The sequence below is a fragment of the Peromyscus maniculatus genome, chromosome 23, assembly GCF_049852395.1.
Source record: "Peromyscus maniculatus bairdii isolate BWxNUB_F1_BW_parent chromosome 23, HU_Pman_BW_mat_3.1, whole genome shotgun sequence".
Classification (NCBI taxonomy): domain Eukaryota; kingdom Metazoa; phylum Chordata; class Mammalia; order Rodentia; family Cricetidae; genus Peromyscus; species Peromyscus maniculatus.
In genome coordinates, this window is record NC_134874.1 from 29,167,195 (window position 1) to 29,189,701 (window position 22,507).

Genomic DNA, 22,507 nt, shown 5'->3' on the forward strand with positions numbered 1-22,507 from the left:
TGTTGTCTAAATTAAGTTGGTCTGTAGACATTCCGGGGAATTGTCTTATTGCCTTAATTGACGTGGGAAGACCCAGCCTGAAAGTGCCCAGCACCGTTCTCTGGTTTGAGGCCCTGGACTGTATGAGATCTCTCTATAAAGCCAGCTGAGCACTAGGTGTGCGCGCATCGCTCCTCTGCCCTCGACTGTAGATAGAATAAAAGTAAAACCAGCTATCTTTTGCCTTTGCTACCTTGATTTCCTCTCAATGATGGACCGTGACTTGGAATTGTGAGCTAAAATAAATCCTCCCCACCCAAAGTTTGTTTTTTATCTGGTCTTTTATCAGAGCAACAACAATGAAACCAAAACGCATCTTTACAAAAAAAGAAAATCTGTTTAGTTTTTTATTTTTCAAACCATATCTCATGTAGCCCAGGCTAGCCTTGAATTCCCTTAACCAGCAGAGGATGATCTTGAACTCCTGGTCCCCCTGTCTCTATCTCCAGTGTTAAGATTACAGGTGTGTGCTGGCACATCTAACTTTATGCACTATGAGGTAAGGAGAGAAAATCTTAAGCCCAGAGTGGTAGTGCACACCTGTAATCCCAATGCTTGGAAGACTGAGGCAGGAGAATTGACTCAAGTTTGTGATCAGCCTGGGCTACAAAGTGGGCTCCAGGCTAGCCTAGATTAGCCAGTAAGAGTCCGCTCAGAACAGCAACAACAATATTCCATAACCTTCCCTCTTCTTGCTGGAAGTGAAACATGGAGGAGGAGGAGGAGGGCTGGGTGTGGCTTAGGTGACTAGGGGGCTTGTCTGAGGGCACAAAATCCTCAGTTCAGTCCTCAGTGCTACATAACTGGACACCCGTAGCCCAGCACTTGGAAGGTGGAGGCAGAAGAATCAAATGTACAAGGTCATCCTCAGCGACATGAGGAGTTGAAGGTCCACCTGGGACTTATGAGACTATATCTCAAAAGTAACTAAATAAGCCAGGCAGTGGTGGCACACACCTTTAATCCCAGCACTCGGGAGGCAGAGCCAGAGCCAGGCGGATCTCTGTGAGTTTGAGGCCAGCCTGGTCTACAAGCAAGATCTAGGACAGGCACCAAAAACTACACAGAGAAACTCTGACTCGAGAAAAAAAAAAAAAAAGCAAAAAATGTGACAGTTGTGTAGCTTGGCCCTTTTGTGGGAATCCTAACAGTGGGAACAGGAGATGTCTCTGACTCTTTTACTGACTTTTGGGACCCTACTCCCCATACCGGGTCACCTTGCCCAGCCTTAATACATGGGGAGGTGCTTAGTCTTACTGCAACTTTATATGCCATGTTGTGTTGATACTCATGGGAGATCTGCCCTTTCCTAAACAGAAATGGAGGGGCGGTGGATTGCTGGGGGGCTGGGGGGGCAGGGGGAGCATGGGGAAACTGCAACTGGGATGTAAAATAAATCAATAAATTTATTAAAATTTAAAAAATGAAAAAACCAACTAAATAAAAAGGTAGGTCTTATTATGCATATTCTTATAGCCACAGAAACAGATTTAACAAGATGAACTTTCTCAAGATCATGCAGAAAATGAATACCGCATCCATGTTCCAGCTCTGCTACCTGACTCTAGATCTGTCTAGTATGCCAGTCACCATCCATACCTGGTGACTGAGCTCTGAAAATGCAGTCAGTCCTAGGCTGGGGATGCAGCTCAGTGGTAGAGAACTACCCTACAGTCCTCAGTGAGGGGCTGAGGGCATTGCTCAGTGGTAGAGCACCTGTTCAAAATGCCCCAGTGAAGAGGTGCGAGTGTGGGTCCTTAGTAGAGCACTTCCCTAGAAGGCAAGGGGTCCTTGGCTCCATCCTCAGCACTGAAACCCAATCCAGTGCTGAATGAATGGCTCTACCATTGTGTATCCAGTCCTTTGAGCCTACACCCTGGGGCTCTCTAAGCTCCTCTCTCACAGAGATCGGGGGCACCAGGGCCCGGGTGTTCTGGCATCAGTTCCCCTTTGGAAAGCTGGGCACCCGGGAGGCATACCTGATAGTACTTGTTGTTGTAGAAGCAATTGCAGGCTGACTCGTTGATGCATTGATTGTTACTAAACAAAAACCCAGGATTGCAGACACAGCCAGGGCTGCAGGGAGACTGGCAGTTGGGCTTGGGGCTCTCACAGGATGCAGGGCATGCACACAATTCAAAGTGGGCATTTGCAGGGCAGCTCTCTGAAGGAAAACACAGCCTCATCAGGCTTCATTACACAGCTGCTCCCCGCCCCACCCCTCCCCACCCTGCCCCATCCTGCCCCCAAAGCCTCCCTGTCTCTCTCCTACCCTGAGCTCAAGTTCTTTTCTAAATAAGCCTGCATTTATTCTGTCATAAAAAAAAAGAGGAAGAAGAATGAAATAGCTGGGCATGGTGGCTTCCGTGGGAAGCTGAGGTAGGAAGACTTCCAAGGATTCGAGGCCAGCCTGAGCTACATAACAGGACCTTGTCTCAAAAACGAAAAAAAGTTCTGACCAATGTTATAATAATACTGCATTATTGAAGACATTGTGCTCATAAACCCATTCCGTGGTTCCATTTGTATGAAATATTCAGGTCAATGTTAGGTGTGGTGGTACATGCCTGTAATCCTATTACTCTGGAGACCAAGGCAAGAAGATCATCAATTTGAGGCTAGCCTCAGCTATGTGGGAAGACAGGAAGGAAAGGAGAAGGGAGAGAAATAGAATGAGGTCAGAAGAAGGAAAAAAAGAGGAAAGGAGCCTGAGGATATGACTCAGTTTGTGGCCTTTCACTCCCGGAACATCCTTCCCTAATCTCCTCACTGTCTTCCTCTGAGAGCTCCAGCCGATGCTCTGTCCACCTTATCCCTGTGGCAGATATACCTGTAGCTGTGGCCATGCTGGTCGTCAAGACACCTGGAACCTGTGAAGGGCTTGGACAGGGTGGTCTACAGGTTGTGGGCATTTGCATGAGGACAGTAGATTGCTCTGTAAGAACAGTGGTCTCTTCAGAGGAGATAGTAATCCCTACAGGAGGGGTGGTAGACTCCTCAGGAGAGACAGTGGTCACTTCTGTAGAGGTGGTGGTCTCTTCAGGAGAGACAGTGGTCACTTCTGTAGGGATGGTAGTCTCTTCAGGAGAGACAGTGGTCACTTCTGTAGGGATGGTAGTCTCTTCAGGAGAAACAGTGGTCACTTCTGTAGGGATGGTAGTCTCTTCAGGAGAGACAGTGGTCACTTCTGTAGAGGTGGTGGTCTCCTCAGTAGAGACAGTGGTCACTTCTGTAGGAATAATGGTCCCTTCAGGAGAGAGGGTGGTCACTCCTGTGGTGGCAGTGGTCACTCCTGTGGTGGCAGTGGTCACTTCTGTGGTGGCAGTGGTCACTTCTGTAGAGATGATGGACCCTTCAGGAGAGACAGTGGTCACTTCTGTAGGGATGGTGGGGATAGCAGTCACTTCTGTGGGGACAGCGGTCACTTCTGTGGGTATGCTCTCCTGAAGGACACTGGTCCCTTCAGGAGAGACACTGGTCACTTCTGTGGGTATGCTCTCCTGAAGGACACTGGTCCCTTCAGGAGAGACGCTGGTCACTTCTGTGGGTATGCTCTCCTGAAGGACACTGGTCCCTTCAGGAGAGACACTGGTCACTTCTGTGGGTATGCTCTCCTGAAGGACACTGGTCCCTTCAGGAGAGACGCTGGTCACTTCTGTGGGTATGCTCTCCTGAAGGATACTGGTCCCTTCAGGAGAGACGCTGGTCACTTCTGTGGGGACAGCGGTCACTTCTGTGGGTATGCTCCCCTGAAGGACACTGGTCCCTTCAGGGGAGACACTGGTCACTTCTGTGGGGACAGCGGTCACTTCTGTGGGTATGCTCCCCTGAAGGACACTGGTCCCTTCAGGAGAGACGCTGGTCACTTCTGTGGGTATGCTCTCCTGAAGGACACTGGTCACCTCCACAGTTACAGTGGCCACTTCTGTAGGGGTGGTGGTCTCTTCAGTGTGAGTGGAAGATATTTCTACGGAAATAGGGGTTGCTTCTGTAGGGACTATAAAGACAATGTTTTCAGAAGGACCAGTAGGTAGAATCTCTGTCTGCTGCGATACTACAAAGAAAAACAAAATCCTGTTAATTAGTCAAAATTAGACCACCTCCCTTTCACTCACCTAAATAGGAGTGGGTGGGTTCATGGGGGCCACTTTGTCACCCCTGTTTCTGTTCCCAATCCCCTAACCTTCACTCACTTATTCAAGAGACAGAACTCCCAAAACACGTTAGTGCCAGGTACAGGAATCACAAAACTGAATAGGAGATAGGGCCTGCCTGCAGTACCACTAGAGAAGGAAGGTTCTGGATCCTGCCACACAAACTCATGCCATCAAAGACACAGTCATAGCGGGGTATAGTGTGCCCATCTGTCATCATAGTCACCAGTGACATTGAGGCAAAAGGATCACAAGTTTGAGGCCGCATGGGCTACCTTGGAAAGCCTGTCTTACTGTGAAAATACAACAAGCCCGGGAATAGCGTTCAGTAGCAGGGAACTTTCCTAGGATCCCCAAGAGGGGCGAGGGCTACAGTGCAGTAGGAGGGCACTTGCCTAGAATCCTCTAGGGAAGGGCTGGGGTGTGACAGAGCACACGAGTGCTTGCCCAGCAGCTATGAGGCACGGGGTTCTAATTCCCGGTACTGAGGGTGGGAGAGGCTGGGCCCTCGAGTTTCATCTTACCCCGACATGGTCCATGAGTGATGAAGATAAAATTCACAGCTACGACAAAGGCGGTGCTGGTACCCCGAGTGGCCTCGAGAAACAACTGCAGGCCACGGGGGACAAAGAAGGAAGAACAGGACAATAAAAGTCTGCTGCACGTGCGTGTCCTCTGCCTGAGCATCCCTTCGTTAGAGCCTCGATCATCCAGCACACCCCCACCCCATTGAACCTTAGGTCTGCCTCCTCTCTGTGCTCTTTCCTCCTCTTACGACCTGAATCTGAAATGCCCCAAATGGGCCTGTGTGTTAGAATACTTGGTCCTCATCTGGTGGCGCTGTTTGGAGGTGGTAGGAACTTTTAGACATAGGCCGTTAGGAGATGGGCATCTGATGGTTGTAGCCTGGCCTTACTTTTGGTACAGTTCCCTGCTTTGTGGTCTTTATGAGCCACCCAGCAAGCTCATGCAGGATGAGCCCAGCCACCATGCCTTCCCCGCCATGATGGCCTCTACCCCACCCCAAAACCCTAAGTCAAATCTCTCCTTGCCTAAGTTGCTCCTGTAAGGCATTTTGTCACAGCACCCAAGAAAAACTAACATATCACCTTTCTACCTCAGTTTATCACCCACCCTGGACCCTGGACCCCTTATTACGTGCCCCCCCCCCATACATACAGGGCCCACTCTCCATGTCTCACCTGCATGGGCTGCTGATGCCCCTTCGGGATGGTGACAGAGCTGTTCACCCAGCTCGTGCTCTGAGATCCAACACGGCTCCACAGGGAAACGGGCGAACTGCCCGCAGGACTCCCCAGCAGGAGCTTGAGTGTGGTCCCTTCTCCAAGGCCGTACATGTGGTAAGCAAACTCCACACAGACGTCCCCAGGGGCACAGAAGGGTGGACTCACCAACTTGGCAGACTGTCCTGCCTGGGATAACTTGACGGAATCGAAGTAAATATAATGATCCCCTGGATGAAGGAAGTGGGAACCAGAAAGGTGAGCCCCTCCCCACACGGACACCTGCCGACATGACAAGTCTAGCTACGTGCTGTGGCCATGTCGAGCTTCCCAGGTGAGCACACAACCCGACATGCACTGTAGTGTTCCTCTTTGCTCTTTTCTTTAGTTTCTGAGGCAGGGTCTTGTTATACAGCTCAGGCTGCCCTAGAACTTACAACGTCCCTGCCTTAGCCTCCCCATTCACAGGTTTGCATCACAGCAAGGGCACTCTGCTCACTTAGGAGTCTTAACTGAAGGAGGCCAGAAGACACGGGAAACCCATTCTACAGCCCAGAGTCTATTGGCATCAGCCGCAAATGTCTTGGCTAGAAATACGACTGTGGGTTTTTGAAGTCTTGGGCTCAATGTAGAGCAAAGCCTCAATTGCTCTTCCCCATCCCACCCCGAAAGCTAGGAATAGAACCTAGGGACTTTCACATGCTCAGCAAGTGCTCTGTTGTTGAGCCACACACAGACACACGCCAGCCCCTCTCTGGAGGATTCTTGGCAACCGCGACAACGAAGCTGTGCCCATGTGGGGAAGCCTGGGTTTCCTGCTGGGTTGCAATGATCCCACTGTCTTGAGCAGCCTCGGCAGAGTCCACTTTCCGGATCTGAGTTCTCCATAAACACCTGCAGGAGGTGGCTCCCTACACCCTCCTCATCCTCACCAAGTCCCTAGCTGGATGCTGATGCAATGACTCATAACCATGGAGAAGTCTTCTCACCTCCAAATGGGAACTCTCTGGGGGGCCCTGAGATGGGGGTGGGTACGCTTTTGCTTCCCCAGCTCCAGTGTCCAGGATCTCCAAGCACATGGTTCCAGTCACAGAAAGGATGAGTTCTGTCTTCAAAGCTGCACTGAGGAAAACTCTCTAGAAGATTCCAAGAGGGAAGTTTGAGACACTCAGCCTGTGCCCCAGCCCCGCCCCATGACGCCAACCCCTCTCTCAGCAGAGGTTCCCAAGGCTGTGTTCTCACCCCCACAGGGAGCAATGCTGATCGCATCCACAGCTATTGCTGGCTCTGGTATCTCTCCAAACATACCCACCACCATGAACTGAAAAGAAACGGAGAGCAGGCCTGGAGTGACCAGGCCAGTCAACCCTCCGCCCCCAATCTTCCAGTCCTCTTCTGAAGGCTGCTATTAATCATCAACTTGACAGAATCTAAAGTCACCCGAGAGGTAGGCCTCTGGACATGCCTACTGGGGGATTGTTTTATGTTAACTGAGGTGGGCGAACCCACCCACCATGGGCGGCGTCATTCCCTGGGCTGTGTTGACGGTGTAAGGGAGCTGACCAGCAGCGTGTATGTGCTCATCATTCTCTGCTTCCTGACTGGGATGGGAGTGACCAGTTGCTTCAAGCTCCTGGTGCCATGAATTCCTCACTGTGGTGGACTGTACCCTTGTCCTGTCACCCAGGATAAATTCTTTCTCCCTTAAGTTGCTTTTGTTAGGGTGTTTGGTCACCTTGACAGGAAAGAAACTAAGACACCTCTCATCTGGCATTCCACTCGAAGACCCAGCTCCTGCTCCTGCTGCCCAGAACCTCAGCTCATCCCAACGCAGAGAGAACCTACCATACATAGGGACTCCTAATGAGGACCTTGCTCCTCTGTACCTGTATCTGTCCCTGTCCTGTATAATTGACAGACACAGACTGCCAGTTGGGTCCGGGGTGTCCTGAGAAGAGAGTGTGTTTCCGGATGTTGCCTACAGTGGAGGAAAACCAGAAGGGAAGGAAGTTTGTGGGGACTTGGAGTGAAGGACAAGCTGTACAGAGAATGCTAGGACAATATTCCTACAGATGCAAACAATCCCTACCCCACCTCCTGCTTTGTGTGTGTGCGTGTGCGTGTGCGTGTGTGTGTGTGTGTGTGTACACGTGCACATGCGTGCATTCTCTCCCGCTTTGTGTGTGTGCACACATATGCGCATGTATGCACTCTCACTCTTTGCTCCTGCTTTGTGGGTGTCTATGTGCACAAGAGCACATGAATGCATGTGCGTACCTATAAGTGTACGTGTGTGCAGGTTTATATGCAGATGTGCATATGCAGATGTGCGTGCACATCTGTTCCCTTCAGGCATCCTTCCTCAGGAGCTATTCATTTTGGTTTTTGAAGCAGAGTATCTCAGACCTGGGGCTTATTAGTTAGCCTAAACTAGCTGACCAGGGAGCCCCCAGGGATCCTTTTCTGCCTCCCCAGGGCTGGGGTTACAAGCATTACTATGTTTACATGGGTGTTGGGGGATGGTCGTCAGGTCCTCAAACTTGTGTGACAAACGCTTTAATAACTGAGCTATTCACCTGGCTGGTGTGTTTGTTTATTTTAGACAGTCTCCTGCAGTATAGGCTGACTTCAAACACACTTTGTAGCAGAGACTGGCCTTGAACTTTGAATCTTCCGCCCCATACCCCTCAAGTGCTACTATTATAGCCACGGCCCGCCATGGCTGTACTTTACTTTTCTAGAATCCAGCGCCCTTCCCATTTCTAAAACACAGAACAGTCTCACAAATGCATCCTAAGGAGATACTCCTCCTTATTTCTCCATCAGTGCAGCCCTCCCAGATGTGCCCTGGTCAATGATCTCCTCTAACCCAAGAATGTAGCATAGACGAAAAGGCCCTCGCCAGGCGACCGGCCGCGCATGATGTAGCTGAAAGACAGGGTCAGACAGCCACTGGAATGGCTCAGGGGACTCAGAAGCACGGCTTTCTGTCCTGGCCTAGCGTTCGCGGAGTCCAGGAGCATGTAGTAGCCACCTGCGAAAGAAAGGGCCAGTGAAGAGGCTGGGATGGAGGGGAGTCAGTAACCAAGGCATAGGAACCTGGGAGGATGGGAACCTGGCCATGGGGAGTTCCGACAGCCGCCTAGAATGTGGCTGTGCGGAGGGAGTTACACCCAGCCACCTCTGGCAGAGTGCTGGGACTGGGTAAAGAGCCGGTGTCGCTATAATAAATGCAGGCATCCTCTCAGAAACAGCCACCACAGTCTTGTCTCTTGGGTCCCTTAATCATAGCCAGACAGGCCGGGCGGTGGTGGCGCACGCCTTTAATCCCAGCACTTGGGAGGCAGAGGCAGGCGATCTCTGTGAGTTAGAGGCCAGCCTGGTTTACAGAGTGAGTTCCAGGACAGGCACCAAAGCTACACAAAGAAACCCTGTCTCGAAAAAAAAACCAAAAAGAAAAAAAAAAAATCATAGCCAGACAGCCAATCAGCGTGAGGTTCGCTTAGTGACGCAACTAGTAACCAAGAGGGAGGGGAGAGGGCCCTGATGGGAGGCGGAGGTCCGCGCAGGCATGCGTACTCCTGTCCCACACCCATTGGCTCCTGCAAACCTTGGCTGAGGGAGGCCAGGAAGCCCAGAAAACAAGCAGGTGTCGGGAAAACAGGAGAAGGAAGAAGGGAAGGAAGTAAATAAATGGCGAAGGAGAAAGCAAGAAGAAACAAGGGCCCGAAGGCCTGGTGCCTGTAGTTTCAGCCAGCATCTTGGGAACCTGAGACAGGAGATTGGAGCTCAAAGCTTGAGCTTGGAGTCCTTGCTCGAAACAAAACAGGAAAGATTAAAAACCCAACCAACAGCTACTAACAAGACTGATTTGGGATGTAATGTTAAAGGCTAAAAGGTAAAGAGAGGAGATGCCCAGGGCATTTACTGGGGCTTTCAAATAGAGGGAAGGAGAGGTTGAAGAACTTTCTAGAAGGCAAACCTCCCGGAACAGGAGGGTAGCGCACACCATTAACCCCAGCACTCCGAGGCTGAGGCAGGCAGATCTCTGTGAGTTCAAGGCCAGCCCGGTCTACAGCGTGAGTTCCAGGACAGCCAGGGCTACACAGAGAAACCCTGTCTCGAAAAACCAAAATAAAAAATAAAAATAAAGAAAAAAAAAAAACAAGTATGCACTGGAAATGGAAATCAAACATCACTTGAAGTCTGACCTCTAAAACTTGGCAGATGCAGGGACCAGGTGGAGATAAAGAGGAGAGGGGCACCCTGTAGAGGGCAGAAACCGGAGAAAGCCCAGGCAGAGTACGGGAACGGGGGAGGGGGAAGGGATCACCGTGAATGAAATCACTAGGAAGGAACATTTTGGCTTAAACAACTGCAAATCTTCCTCAGGGGTCCCCATCAGCCCTTGCTGTTCCAGACAGCGGCTTCGTAGCAGGAAATCTAAGTGGCGTTAAGTCAGTCATGCTGACTAAGCCGGGCTGACCCGAACTCACAATCTTCCTGCCTTTGTCTCCCAGGTACTTGGATTACAGGCGTGTGTTACGAAGGCTCCCTCTCTCCTTCCCTACCTCTCCCTTCCTTCCATGGTGCTGAGAATGGAATCCAGGGCCTTGGGCGTACTAGGCAAGTACATGGCCACTGACCAACATCCGCAGCCCTTATTGTTCGTGGGTTTCTGAGACAGGGTCTAGCCCAGGTTGCCCTTGAACTCTGTGTAGACTAGGCAGTTTCTGAACCTCACCTCCTCTTGCTTCTGCCTCCCCAGGGCTGGGGTTGCAGGCGTATACCATCATTCCTGGCTCCTTGCTGGTTTTGTACATTGATTCTCAAGTTACTGGGACAGTGTACAGGGGAGCTACTCAGTAGATACCAGATGAATAACTGGATGAATGAAGGATGGAAGATGCCAGGGAAGGAGGGAATGAGCTGGCTGCACTGGCAGTGTGGGGTGGGGGAGTGGGGAGCTGGAGAATATGTGAAATCATTCTACTTTTTTAAAATTGTTTATTTAAATGATTTATTTATTTTTATGTGCATTGATGTTTTGCCTGCATGTGTGTCTGTGTAAGGGTGTGGGATACCCTGGAATTGGAGTTGTAGACAGTTGTTGCCACATGGGTCCTCTACAAGAGCAGCCAGAGCTCTTAACCACTGAGCCATCTCTCCAGCTCGAAATCACACTTCTTGCCATGATCCCTAAGCTGAAAGAAGCTTTTGGGGGAGGGGCGTGCTGGGCTTTACCTGGCCTGCCCTAGGGATGCTATGGTAGAGGGACATAGAGCTGACAAGATCCCAGAGATTCGAAGGATAGCTTCAATACTCACTACCAGGGCTGGAGAAGTCATCATCAGGCCCCACACCAAACTCCCCCGATGATCCCTTCTTCTGGGTCCACTTAGCCCCGGTGGCAGTTGGGACCCAGCTCCATCCGCAGAGATCATTTAGAGTATCAAAGGTGCACATCTGGGACATGCAGACTGAGAGGGGAGAAAAGAAGAAATGGTGCTGGAGTGTGGCTCAGTGGTAGAGCCCCTGCCTAGAATCCCCCAGTGAGGGGCTGGAGTGTGGCTCAGTGGTAGAGCACCTGCCTAGAATCCCCCAGTGAGGGGCTGGGGGTGTGGCTCAGTGGTAGAGCACCTGCCTAGAATCCCCCAGTGAGGGGCTGGGGTGTGGCTCAGTGGTAGAGCACCTGCCTAGAATCCCCCAGTGAGGGGCTGGGGTGTGGCTCAGTGGTAGAGCCCCTGCCTAGAATCCCCCAGTGAGGGGCTGGGGTGTGGCTCAGTGGTAGAGCCCCTGCCTAGAACCCCCCAGTGAGGGGCTGGGGTATGGCTCAGTGGTAGAGCCCCTGCCTAGAATCCTCCAGTGAGGGGCTGGGGGTGTGGCTCAGTGGTAGAGCACCTGCCTAGAATCCCTCCATGAGAAAGTGGGTCTTAGCAGTAGAACACCTGCCTAGAATTCCCCCATCTAAAGGCTAATAGTGGAGGCTGGAGAGGTGGCTCAGGGGTTGAGAGCACTGGCTGCTCTTCCAGACGACCTGGGTTCAGTTCCCAGCAACCACATGGCAGCTCACGTCTGTCTGTAATTCCAGTTCCAGGGCTTCTGACACCCTCACACAGACATACTTCCGGGTAGAACACCAATGAACATGAGATAAGAAATTATTATATGTATTTTAGAAGAAGCCCATTTTTAAAAAGAGAAGAAATGGTCAGAGTGCGGTGTCGCCATAGGGCACTCATCTAAGTCCTCTGCCTGCCACAGGGCTCAGGCCAGGGCTCAGCAATCAATCAGCCTCCTAAAACCTGCCAGTGAGGTCCAGAATTCTCCAGGGAGAAGCTGGGGGCACGGCTCAGTGGTAGAGTATTTGCCCAACACATACAAAGCCCTGGTTAAACCCCAATATCAAAAGGAAGGGTATGAGCTTTCTGCCACAGGAGGAACTTGGGGTCAGAACTCTGGGGTCACTCTCAAGGCTATAGTGAGCCTTAGCCAGCTTTGAGGACAACCTCTGTTTTACTGCCTGTGAATTCTGCTCTTGGTGCAGATTACATAAGCTGCCCAGTCTCAGGCTTCTGTCTAAACTGGGAATCATCTCTGTATAAGGTCGTAAATTAAATTATGTTTGTGGAGCATCTATCCCAGGCCCCACGTTCAGTGAGAAGTTCCCTTCGTAAGCTTCTGGATTTTTCCTTTCCTTTCCCGTCAGCCTGAAAGGACCGTTCTGCATGTATCAGAGTTGTAAGTAGTTTAACACCTTCAATGACTTTACGTTCAGATTATGGTGGGACCAAAGACTTCTTTTGTTTTAGAGACAGCATGGCATGCAGCCCAGGCTGGTCTCATATTTGCTGTGTAGTCCAGGATAACCGCGAACCTGGGATACTCCTGCCTCTACCTCCAGAATGCTGGGATTAAAGGCGTGTGTCACTACAGCTGTTGTAGGCAGTGCTGAGGATGGAACTCAAGGTTTTGTGTGTGCTAGGCACACGCTCTACCGACTGAGACACATCTCCCATCCCACCAAGGGTTTCCTGACACACAGAGTGTCCAGTGCTAAGATAGGCCCAGCCTGTGGCCATGGGTCCTGGTCAGTCACTCTAGACCAGATGTCCCCTGCCACTCCATGTTGAAAGAGCTGAGCCGAGCAGGGGGTGGAGGGGTCAGCCCCTGGGGACAGCAAGGTCTCACCCCCCCCTGCCCCCGTTCTATCTCCCTGCAGAGGGCTACTACCTGCACATGGATGCCAACAACTTCCCTCGGGGCGGGGAAGTCTTACAGAGTGACTGTTTTAGGAGCTACTGGAAACCAGGAACCTCAAATCACGAGAACACAGGATCCTGGTTGCTGAGCTGTCTCACCCCTACTTTGGAGAGTTCGACAGGGGTAAGGAGAGGGAGAGAGGCGCCTGAGAGGGACAGGAACTCACTCCGGTTGCAGGTACCCCGCCGGATTGAGAGGCCATCCAGAGAGATGTCCAGGTAGGCGGTATTTCCCCTCATGCCCTCAAACATCAGCTGTGGAATTAGGAACAAAGAGACCCTGACCCTGTGGGTCACGTGATTGGCTTCCCTTCTCTGTGGCTGCTGGATTTCCACCCTGAATTCAGATGGCTGGGGATCCAGGTCTCTTTTTAAAAATTCCACTCATATTGACAGCACATGGCGGAAATGTGCGAGTCAGAGGATGTTTGGGGAGTGGGTCCCGGAGATTGAACTCGGGTCACCTGAACTCAGGCTTGCTGCAAGAAGACTGCATCACTGCCCTCCAGGTCCCCCCTTTGCCACAGCCTACCTTCCTGAGCCCCTCCCTCCCCACCCCACCCCACCCCCCACCCCTCTCTACCAGATCTGCTCTCGACCTCACCCAGCTTGGTATATCACGGTCTGCTGGCACAGTGACAGCGGTGGGCATCCAAGAGGGACTCTGGGTGTTCAAGTGTTTCCAGAGCACGTTGGGCCGGGGGTGCTTCCGGCCCCTGAGCAGTAGCAGTCTGAGCTGGGCACCCCATGACAGCCCAAACATGTGGTAGGCGAAACGGATGCAGAGTGGACCTTGCTCCCATATGTCAGGGCTGCGCAAACGAGCCACCCCGCCCCGAGGGAAGTTGTTGGCATCCATGTGCAGGTAGTAGCCCTCTGCAGGGAGATAGAACGGGGGTGGGGTGGGGGGCTGAGACCTTGCTGTCCCCAGGGGCTGACCCCTCCACCCCACCCCCACCCCCCCCACCCCCCCACCCCACCCCCCCCCACCCCCCCACCCCACCCCCCTCCCACCCCTGCTCGGCTCAGCTTCCAGCAGTCCCCTCCCAGCTTTTATCTCTTCTCCACTGTCCTCCAAACTTTAGGCTTCCCCTGGGACGCATTACCTCCATTGGGGTAGCCCCCTGGGGGGCCAGAAGTACCCGTGCTGGAGGGCCCAGTAGTTCGAACCCAGTCCCCATCATCTGCAGACATTTGAGACCAGTCACAGAAAGGTCTGGAATTATCTTCAAAGTCACACTTCGAGACAATGGCTGTGAAGAAAAGAGCCTCAGTGAGGCCTCAGAAAGGGCAGAGGGGCCGGGGTCAGGTCACAGAGCCCCACCGAGAGATGGGGTCAGCAGGGTCACTAAGCTTAGAGAAGGCCACCGCTAAGAGTTCAGATCCGGAGCAGAGATGAAGGAGACAGAATTCCTGGGGAGAAATGTAGAGCTGGGGAGGTGAGTGAGTGGATGATGGAATCCAGGAGCACAAACTGGAGTCTGGATGGATTCAGTCAGACAGGCCTTGGCTTGGCATGTGTTTTATTGTGGCTTTTATTATTATTTTGGTGTGTGTGTGTGTGTGTGTGTGTTTGAGTCCACGTGAATGTTGCACATGCATGTAGAGACTAGAGGTTAGCATCAGGTGTCCTCTTCAATACACCTTTATGCTTTGAGAGAGGGTCTCTTGTGACCCAGAGCTCACCAGTTCAACTACTCTGCCTGGCCAGGGAACCCTAGAGATCCTCCAGTCTCTGTCCCTCTTGTGCTGGGACTAGAGGGTGTGCTGCCAGCCCAGTTGTTTGTTTGTTTGTTTGTTTTGAGACAGGGTTTCTCTGTGTAGCTTTGGACCTTTCCTGGAACTCACTCTGTAGACCAGGCTGGCCTCGAACTCACAGAGATCTGCCTGGCTCTGCCTTCCGAGTGCTGGGATTAAAGGCGTGTGCCACCACCGCCCAGCCCAATCCAGTTTTTTACGTAGATACTGGGGATTGAACTTTACCTGCTGAGTTACCTCCCAGCATCTCCTCCCCCTTAAGATAGGTCTCATGTTCCCATGTAGCCCAAGGTGGCTTTGAACTCCAGGTCCTCCTGCCTCAGCCTCCTGAGAGCTGGGATTACAGGTGTGTATTATAATACCTAGCCAATTATTTTGTTATTTTGAGACCAGGGCTTGTTACTGTGCAGCCCAGGCTGGGTTTGAACTTAGGATCCTCCTGCTTTGGCCTCCCCAGGGCTGGGGCGACAGGCCTGTGCCACCGTATCTAGGGCTTGTCTATTGAATCTGAACGGGCGTCTCTCAGATGGAGCCTGACAGTGTTTCCCACTCTTCTGTCGGCCCTTGGCTGTTCAGGAGCTGCCCTTAGCACGTTTATCCCGTGTGGCACCCCATAACCATCCCCGTGCTAGGGCCTGGAGTTCACAGTTCGAGCATGGATCGTGAGGGGGGGAAAGGAGGCATGCGCAGCCCTGGTTCTAACTCACAACTCTCCCTCGAAGTGTGCACCATCGCTTTTGGGTCCAGAGAGTTCTGTCTCCTTGGGATTGGTTTGGAGAAAGCAAAACACATTATTTTTGTCATTACTAAAATTATCATATGACTATGATTTTTTTTACTATGATTATATTTTGATCCTCCTTCCCTCCCCCTCCCTCCCCCTCCCTCCCTCCCTTCCTCCCTCCTTCCCTCCCTCCTTTTTTCTTTCTTTCTTTCTTTCTTTCTTTCTTTCTTTCTTTCTTTCTTTCTTTCTTTCTTTCTTTCTTTCTTTCTTTCTTTCTTCAACACAGAGTCTTATGTAACCCAGGCTAGCCTCAAACTCCCTGTGGAACTGAGGATGACCTTAAGGTCATGATTCTCCTGCCTCTACCTCCTGAGTACTGAAATTACAGGAGTTGACCACCACACCCAGCTTTTTTTTTTTCTTTTAGAGCAAAGATCTTTCGATAGTAGCCCAGGCTATCCTCAAGCTTGCAATCCTCCTGCCTCCCTCATCTCTTGTGCTAGGATTACAGGTTTACGCCACCACATCCAGCCCGCCTCCCCACTGTACAAACCCCCAAAAGAAGCCCTTCCTCTTCAATCTGCAACTTGGGTCATAATTCCCCACAATTCAACTGCTCCTTGTCCATAGCCCTGCACCCACGTTCAAGGAACCTAAGCTACCTTTCATTTTCTTGCCGCCTTGTACTTGAACTCTGGCCTATCAGTTCGGCCCACCCTGGGGTTTTGGAGAGTGTAAATTCTTTGTCTTTCCCTGTCAGCCTGGATTGTCACCTCAATTTCAGTGGTGGAGATGTGAGGCTCTCCCCATCCTGGTCAGTAGGCTGTCTTCTCCCCAGTCCCACTGCCCTGACCTTTCTCCCCTGTCTTCTGTCTTTTCATTTTTGAGGCAGGGTCCCATGTAGCCCAGGCTTGCCTAGAACTTGATGTATAATTAAGTGTGACCTTGAACTCCCGATCTCCCCATCTCTACCTTCCAAGTGCTAGTATTACATCCTGAGTCACCACACCAAGTTCCTGTGGTGCTGGGGCTTGAACCCAGGGCTCTGTGTTTGTCAAGCAAGCCCTCCACCAACTCCATCCCCAGCCCTTTCCTTTTTTGGTTTGTTATTTTGAGACAGGGCTTCATGTAGTCGAGTCTGGCCTCGAACTCCTGATCTGCCCACCTCTGCTGGGATAGCAGGCATACACTACCATGCTCAGCTAGGCGTCTTTGTTATAAACCTTGCTGCTCCCTCTGGGATCCCCAGATGCAGCCCAGAAAACCCCTGTCCCATCGTCACTGCGGTGCCCAGTCCAGCTTACCATACAGAGGCAGTTACTTGGTCCTGGCCCCAGGCAGCCCCCACCAGCAGCATCAGAATCCAAACTGGAGGAGCCATGGGGGACCTCGGAGGTGGCCCTCAGGTAGAGAGGAGGATTACGGTGAGTGTCCCAGGCCACTATATAAACACCCGGCCCTCCTCCCTTCTGAGGAGGCCATTTAAAAAAAAAAATCACAGAATTCAAGAAGTCCCTGGGAATTTAAAGGTATCAGAGTTGAAGTTAGAAGCCCAATAGAAGATTTATAGACAGAAATAGAGAGAAAACAAGAAAAGGGGGATGGAAACCAGTCTAGGATGTCTAACATCAAACAAAAGTAGTTCAAACAGAAATAACAAAGGGAAGGGAGAGAGAGAGAGTGTGTCTCACAGAGCCCTTGCTGGCCTCAGATTCATGATGTAGACAAGGCTAGCCTTGAACTCCTGATCCTCCCACCTCCAAATCTGGGATTATAACTGTGGTAGGCCAGCTAAGAAAGCACAGGAAAACCATCCCAGAACTGAAGCACTCAAATCTCTAGACTAAAAGGTACCTAGTACGGTGAACTCAGAGACCCACAGAAACTACTTTGTGAAATTTAGACTATCAGGGCTGAGAAGAAAGTCGGGAACTTAAAACTATCTAAAAGGATAGTAAGGAACAGGTCACATACTAAGGACCAGGGATCCTCATGGCCTCGGTCTCCTTGGTAACAACCATAGATTCTAAACGCAGCAGAACACTAGCTGAAGAATTCCAATGGAAAAATTATTCAAACGTAACATTCTACAACTGGAGATGGTGGCAGACGCTGTTGACGGCCACGTGAACGGCTGGCAACAATCAGGGACAGAGAACTGAAGGACATACTCATAGAGGAAGAAATGAGAGTTGCCAGGAAATGCTTGAAAGGGTGTGTGTGTGTGTACACACAACTTGCAGGCATTGGCTCTGTCCTTTCACTGTGTAGGTTCTGAGAATCAAACTCTAATTGTTAGGCTTGGCAGCAAGTTGAGCCATCTTGTCAACCCCAATTTCGTTTTTTGCTGAGACAGAGTCTCATAGCCCACATTGGCCATTATGAAGTTGAGGCTGGAGTACCACCATGCCAGTTTATGTGGTGTTGGGAATCAAGCCCCAGGCAATCTCCACACCGATGCGCTACATCCCCAGCCTTTTGTTTTGTTTTTCAGACAGGGTCTCACTCTGTAGCCCAGAGTGGAACTCACCGTCTAGCCCTGACCAACTCTCAAACTAGTGGCAATTCTCCTGTCTCAGACTCTCAAGTGCTGTGATCCCAGCGACTCGGCAGACTGAGGTAAGAGGATTGCAAGGTCAAAGGCATGCTGGGCAGTTTAGTGAGACCCTGTCGAAAAAGAAAAAAAAAGACTGGGTGGGTAGTTTAGTAGTCAAGAGTGTACAGCTAGTGTGGGTGAGGACCAGAGGTTCAATGCCAGCACACGCGCATGCGCGTGCACACACACACCACACTTTTAAATTTTACTTTATTATTTTGTCACCAGGCAGTGGTGGCTCACGTCTTTAATCCCAGCACTCGGGAGGCAGGTGGATCTCTGTGAGTTCAAGGCCAGCCTGGGCTACAGAGTGAGTTCCAGGACAGTCAGGGCTGTTATACAGAGAACTCCTGTGTCAAAGAACCAAAAAGAAGGAGGAAAATCCGTATGTGTCATACTGACAAACAGTTAAATGATTGACGTAGCTGGACGGGATGTTGATGGACAGTTGTAATCACGGTGACAATAATCTGTGTTGGTGGAAACACGACGACAAAGTTTCAAGTGTGCATACATGATTTTTGAAGATGACATTCACCTGTGTGTGTCAGTGCGCACTCTCTCTCTCTCTCTCTCTCTCTCATACACACACACACACACACACACACACACACACACACACACACACATACACCATGGCATCTGTGGAGTTCGGACGACAACTGCAGGAGCTGGTTCTCTCCTTCCGCCATGTCGGTCCCGGGGGTTGAACTCGGGCTGTCTGGCTTGGCTGCAAGCCCCTTCCTGCCGAACTCCTTCCAGCTCTTGTTTCTGTTCTGGTTTTCAAGATAGGAACTTGCAACTTTGGCCTTTGGTGGCTTCACATTTGAAGCAATCCTCCTTCAAGAACCTCCCGGATTCTGGGGTCACGGGCGTGTGCCACCACAGCCATGTGGTTTTGTTTTATTAAAAGAAAGATCCCACTATGTAGCCCGGGCAGGCCTGGAAGGTCTTCCTGCTTCAGCCCTGGATCCTGAGATTACAGACGCATGTCCACATCTGCCTGTACTCAAAAACAAAACAAAACCAAAAAACCTTGCTAGGCCTGATAACACAGGCCTGGCTTCCCAGTCACTCGGGTGGCTGAGGCAGGATTGATCTCAGGTTCAGGCCAACTTAGGCAACTGAACAAGACCTTGTCTCAAAATGAAAAATGGTTTTTATTATCGTTTGGTTTTGCTTTGTGTTTCTTTTCGCCCCCCCACCCCTGTGTCTCTGTGTCTGTGTCTGTGTCTGTGTGTAGGTCAGAGGACAACCTCAGGTGCCATTCCTCAGGAATCTTGCACCTTTTTTTGAAACAGGGTCTCTCGTTGGTCTGGAGCCCTGCTGTAGGCTGGGCTAGCCGGCCAGTGAGCTCCAGGACCCACCAGTCTCTACTTCCCGTCTTGGAATCACTGGGGTTACAGGCACGCACCACCACATCCATCTTTTCACATGGATCTGGAGGTTCAAGCTTGGGTTCTAGTCCTGACAAGGCTGCATTTTGCCAGCTGATCTGTTCCAGAAAAGCGTCTTGTTGCTGTCTCAGAGGGAGCCCTAGGGCCCATGCTTGTTTCAGTCAGCGTTTTCAAAAGGAAAAGAACTGATAGAATAAATACACACATACACACATACATACACATACACACATATATACATACATACATACATACATACACACATACACACATACATATACATATATACATACACACATATACATACATACACACATACACACATACATATACATACACACATACATACACATACACACATATATACATACATATACATATATACACACATGCATACACACATACACACATACATACATATATATACACAATACATATACACATACATACATATATACATACACATACACACATACACATACATACACATACACACATACACATACATATACATACATACATACATATACATAATTACACATATGCATACGCACACACATGTATATATACATAAATAAAATAAATAACCCCCCATTTACATATATATGCATATAAATATGTAAAGGGGATTTATTGACTGGCTTCCAGGAGGAGGTCCAGGTAGCCCAGCACTGGCTGTCTTGTTGCGGTAATCCTTCTGGAGTGCGCGCTCCGGCACCAGGGAGAGTGGAGGAGAGGAGATGTCACAGTGGACCAAAGCCAGCGGAGCTCCTGAAGGACTCTGACAACAGCCCAGTTTACAGTCTCACTTCATACTCTAAAGCTGCAAGGTGGGGCAGGCAAGTGAGGTTTCACAGAAGCACCCATGCAGTCAGCAGGTTGGGTTGTGAAGGGCAGCGACCCCATTGTATTAGCTGTTTATCCGGGTCCTTCTGTTCCAGGTAGGCAAATAAATCAATGAATCGGTACCTAATAATTGGTCTTTTCTGTCTAACCCTCCTTCAGTCTCACACTAAGGAGACCTAGTTGTCATTCAGTCCACGAGGATGGCTGTCTCAGCGGTCCTAATCTGGCACTGAAGGCCTGGTTTTTGGTCCACATTGGAATCCCAAAGCCATCGGTTCTAACACTGATGAGGAGCGTCACAGCAACGGTGATAGAGATTTGTCAATGATGGTGAGGGCAAGCAAAAGGTAGTTTTCTTCTTCCGTGTCCTTTTCCTGGGCTGCCGTCAGAAGGTGTCACTCAAGCCGGGCAGTGGTGGCGCACACCTTTAATCCCAGCACTGGGGAGGCAGAGGCAGGTGGATCTCTGAGTTCAAGGCCAGCCTGGTCTACAGAGTGAGTTCCAGGACAGCCAGGGATACACAGAGAAACCCTGTCTTGGAAACAACAACAACAAAAGATTGGCCATAACAATGTTCAACTACTACTAAAAATAAAAACAGGATGGCTCTTACTACATAGCCCAGGCTGGGCTGGAATTCCTGGTCCTCTGCCTCAGACACCTGAGTGCTGGAATTACAGGCTTACACCACCCACAATGACATGGCTGAAGAATAGGGCCAGAGGCCCCAATCACAGGGAGCAAAGAAAGCCGCTTACGTCACGATTTAGACACCTGAGCCTTAAAAGCTAACCACGCTAAGATGACGTGGTGCCATTATCAATTTAATAGAGTCTAGAACCAGGGGAGAGGCCAGCCTGTGGGCACATCTGGGAGGGATTGCCGAGGTCAGGTGTGTTGAGGTGAATGTGCCCATCATTCCCTGGGCTGGAGTCCAGGGGAGAGAGCCAGCTAAGCTGCAGCATCCATCTCTGCTGCCTGACTGGGGAAGCCATGTGCCCAGCCACCCCGTGTTCCCGCTGCTGTGCCTTCTCACCGTAATGGATCCCGTCCCCTGGATCGCGCGTGGAAACAAACCCCTTCTCCTCTGAGTTGACTTTGCCAGGTGTTTGGTTACATCAATGACAGAGGGTGGACAAGACGCTGGGTTGACACGTGTCAAACTCGCGGTCAGGTGCCCACTGTTTGTTAGTGCTTCTCCTTGACCTTAAAAGCAAGGCTACCTGAGGTCATAAGGGCGGGAAAGCTGCTCCTGACCCCCACCAGCTGCCACACTCGGGAGAGCAGGCCCTGCACCCCACCTGGGCGATACAGTAGAGCCCACCCTGTTGGCAGGTGTGGGTGAGCCAGCCTGGAGGTTCTGAGCATGAGGGAGCTATCCCAACTACTCATGTGTCATGTGACTGCGGGTGTGGGAGAGATGCCCCCCTTACCCCTCACCTCTTACTGCCTGTGACAGACCCTCCTCCTTACCAGCCGCAGCACTCAGCAAGTCAGGCCCTGCTCCTGCCTAGGCGGCATAGTAGGCCCCGTAGGCAGAGGCGTGGGTGAGATAGCCCTGAGGCTGTGGGAGTGGAATGGCTGGCCATACCCCCCTCAATCAAGATGGGCTCCCCCTCCCTTGACCCTGCCACCCGTGGTGGGTGAGGGAGCTGACCTTACCAGCTGCAGCACTTGGGGAAGTGGACCGACCCTACACCTCCCCTCACCTGGCCAGCACAGCAGAGCTGACCCTGCTGGCGGAGGTGTGGGTGAGCCAGCCCAGGTGGTGTGAGGATGGACAAGCTGTCCTCCTTGCTCATCTGCCATGTGATGGCATGGGCAGGAAAGAGACTCCCCCTCCCCCATCACCGCCTGAGGCAGGAGGAAGAGCTGGCCCTGAGGTCCTAAGAGCAGGAGGGCTGCCCCTCCCCCTCACCAGCTGCAGCCCTCAGGAGAGGGGCCCCTGCACCTCACCAGGACAACACAGTGGAGCTGGCCCTGAAGGTGTGGGTGTGGGAGAGGCGGCCCTGAGGCTGTGAAAGCAGAACTGGCCCCGCCCCTTGCTGGTCCCTGTGATGGATGAACCAGCCAGGACAATGCTGGAGAGCTCCCCCTGGTGGTGAGGACAGGGGAGCGCTGGCCGGCTGACCAACCCTGCAACTGCCCAGGCCCAGAACCAGGGTTATGTGCTGACCCACCCCAACACCACCCCGTCTGTGATCTGCTGGAGCACGGGGGGGGGGGGGGGGACAGGTCAGCCCTGTGGACCCAGGGCTGCAGGATCTTCATGCACAGGGCAACAACAGGATGTCCAGGAAGAGTCCCAGCGAGGGTCCAGCATCCATGGTGTAGCAGAGACCAGGGTATCAAACCAGACCAACGATTCTTTGCGATGAACGCCTGCGTGTAAAAACATATCGATAAAGGGGTTCACTGCGTGACTCACTGTGTCACACTGCAGCTTCCATGATGAGATTTTCCCCTTCCTCCCTCTCCCCTCCCCTT

General features: G+C 51.4%; 1 protein-coding gene and 1 long non-coding RNA gene across 9 annotated transcripts in view; one reads left to right on the forward strand and one right to left on the reverse strand.

Moving 5' to 3' along the window:
* Positions 1 to 16,696, reverse strand: part of Zan (zonadhesin) — a 103,696-nt gene extending 87,000 nt beyond the window's left edge. For all 8 annotated transcript variants that reach the window (XM_076560846.1, XM_076560845.1, XM_076560847.1 and 5 more), the window contains exons 1-14: positions 16,486 to 16,696; positions 15,165 to 15,217; positions 13,806 to 13,952; positions 13,304 to 13,575; positions 12,867 to 12,954; positions 10,765 to 10,917; positions 8,307 to 8,471; positions 7,324 to 7,415; positions 6,680 to 6,758; positions 6,427 to 6,573; positions 5,396 to 5,667; positions 4,718 to 4,802; positions 2,870 to 4,093; positions 2,019 to 2,203 (exon numbers count right to left, since the gene is read on the reverse strand). In XM_076560846.1, coding sequence (XP_076416961.1) covers positions 2,019 to 2,203; positions 2,870 to 4,093; positions 4,718 to 4,802; positions 5,396 to 5,667; positions 6,427 to 6,573; positions 6,680 to 6,758; positions 7,324 to 7,415; positions 8,307 to 8,471; positions 10,765 to 10,917; positions 12,867 to 12,954; positions 13,304 to 13,575; positions 13,806 to 13,952; positions 15,165 to 15,217; positions 16,486 to 16,562 — 3,039 coding nt within the window. In that variant the 5' untranslated portion in view covers positions 16,563 to 16,696. The remainder of the gene's footprint in view (positions 1 to 2,018; positions 2,204 to 2,869; positions 4,094 to 4,717; positions 4,803 to 5,395; positions 5,668 to 6,426; positions 6,574 to 6,679; positions 6,759 to 7,323; positions 7,416 to 8,306; positions 8,472 to 10,764; positions 10,918 to 12,866; positions 12,955 to 13,303; positions 13,576 to 13,805; positions 13,953 to 15,164; positions 15,218 to 16,485) is intronic.
* A 569-nt stretch (positions 16,697 to 17,265) lies between these two features.
* Positions 17,266 to 19,937, forward strand: LOC121825472 (uncharacterized). The gene is made up of 3 exons (XR_006067773.2): positions 17,266 to 17,395; positions 17,676 to 17,800; positions 19,823 to 19,937. It is a non-coding gene; the product is annotated as an uncharacterized LOC121825472 (long non-coding RNA).
* Positions 19,938 to 22,507: the final 2,570 nt, after the last annotated feature.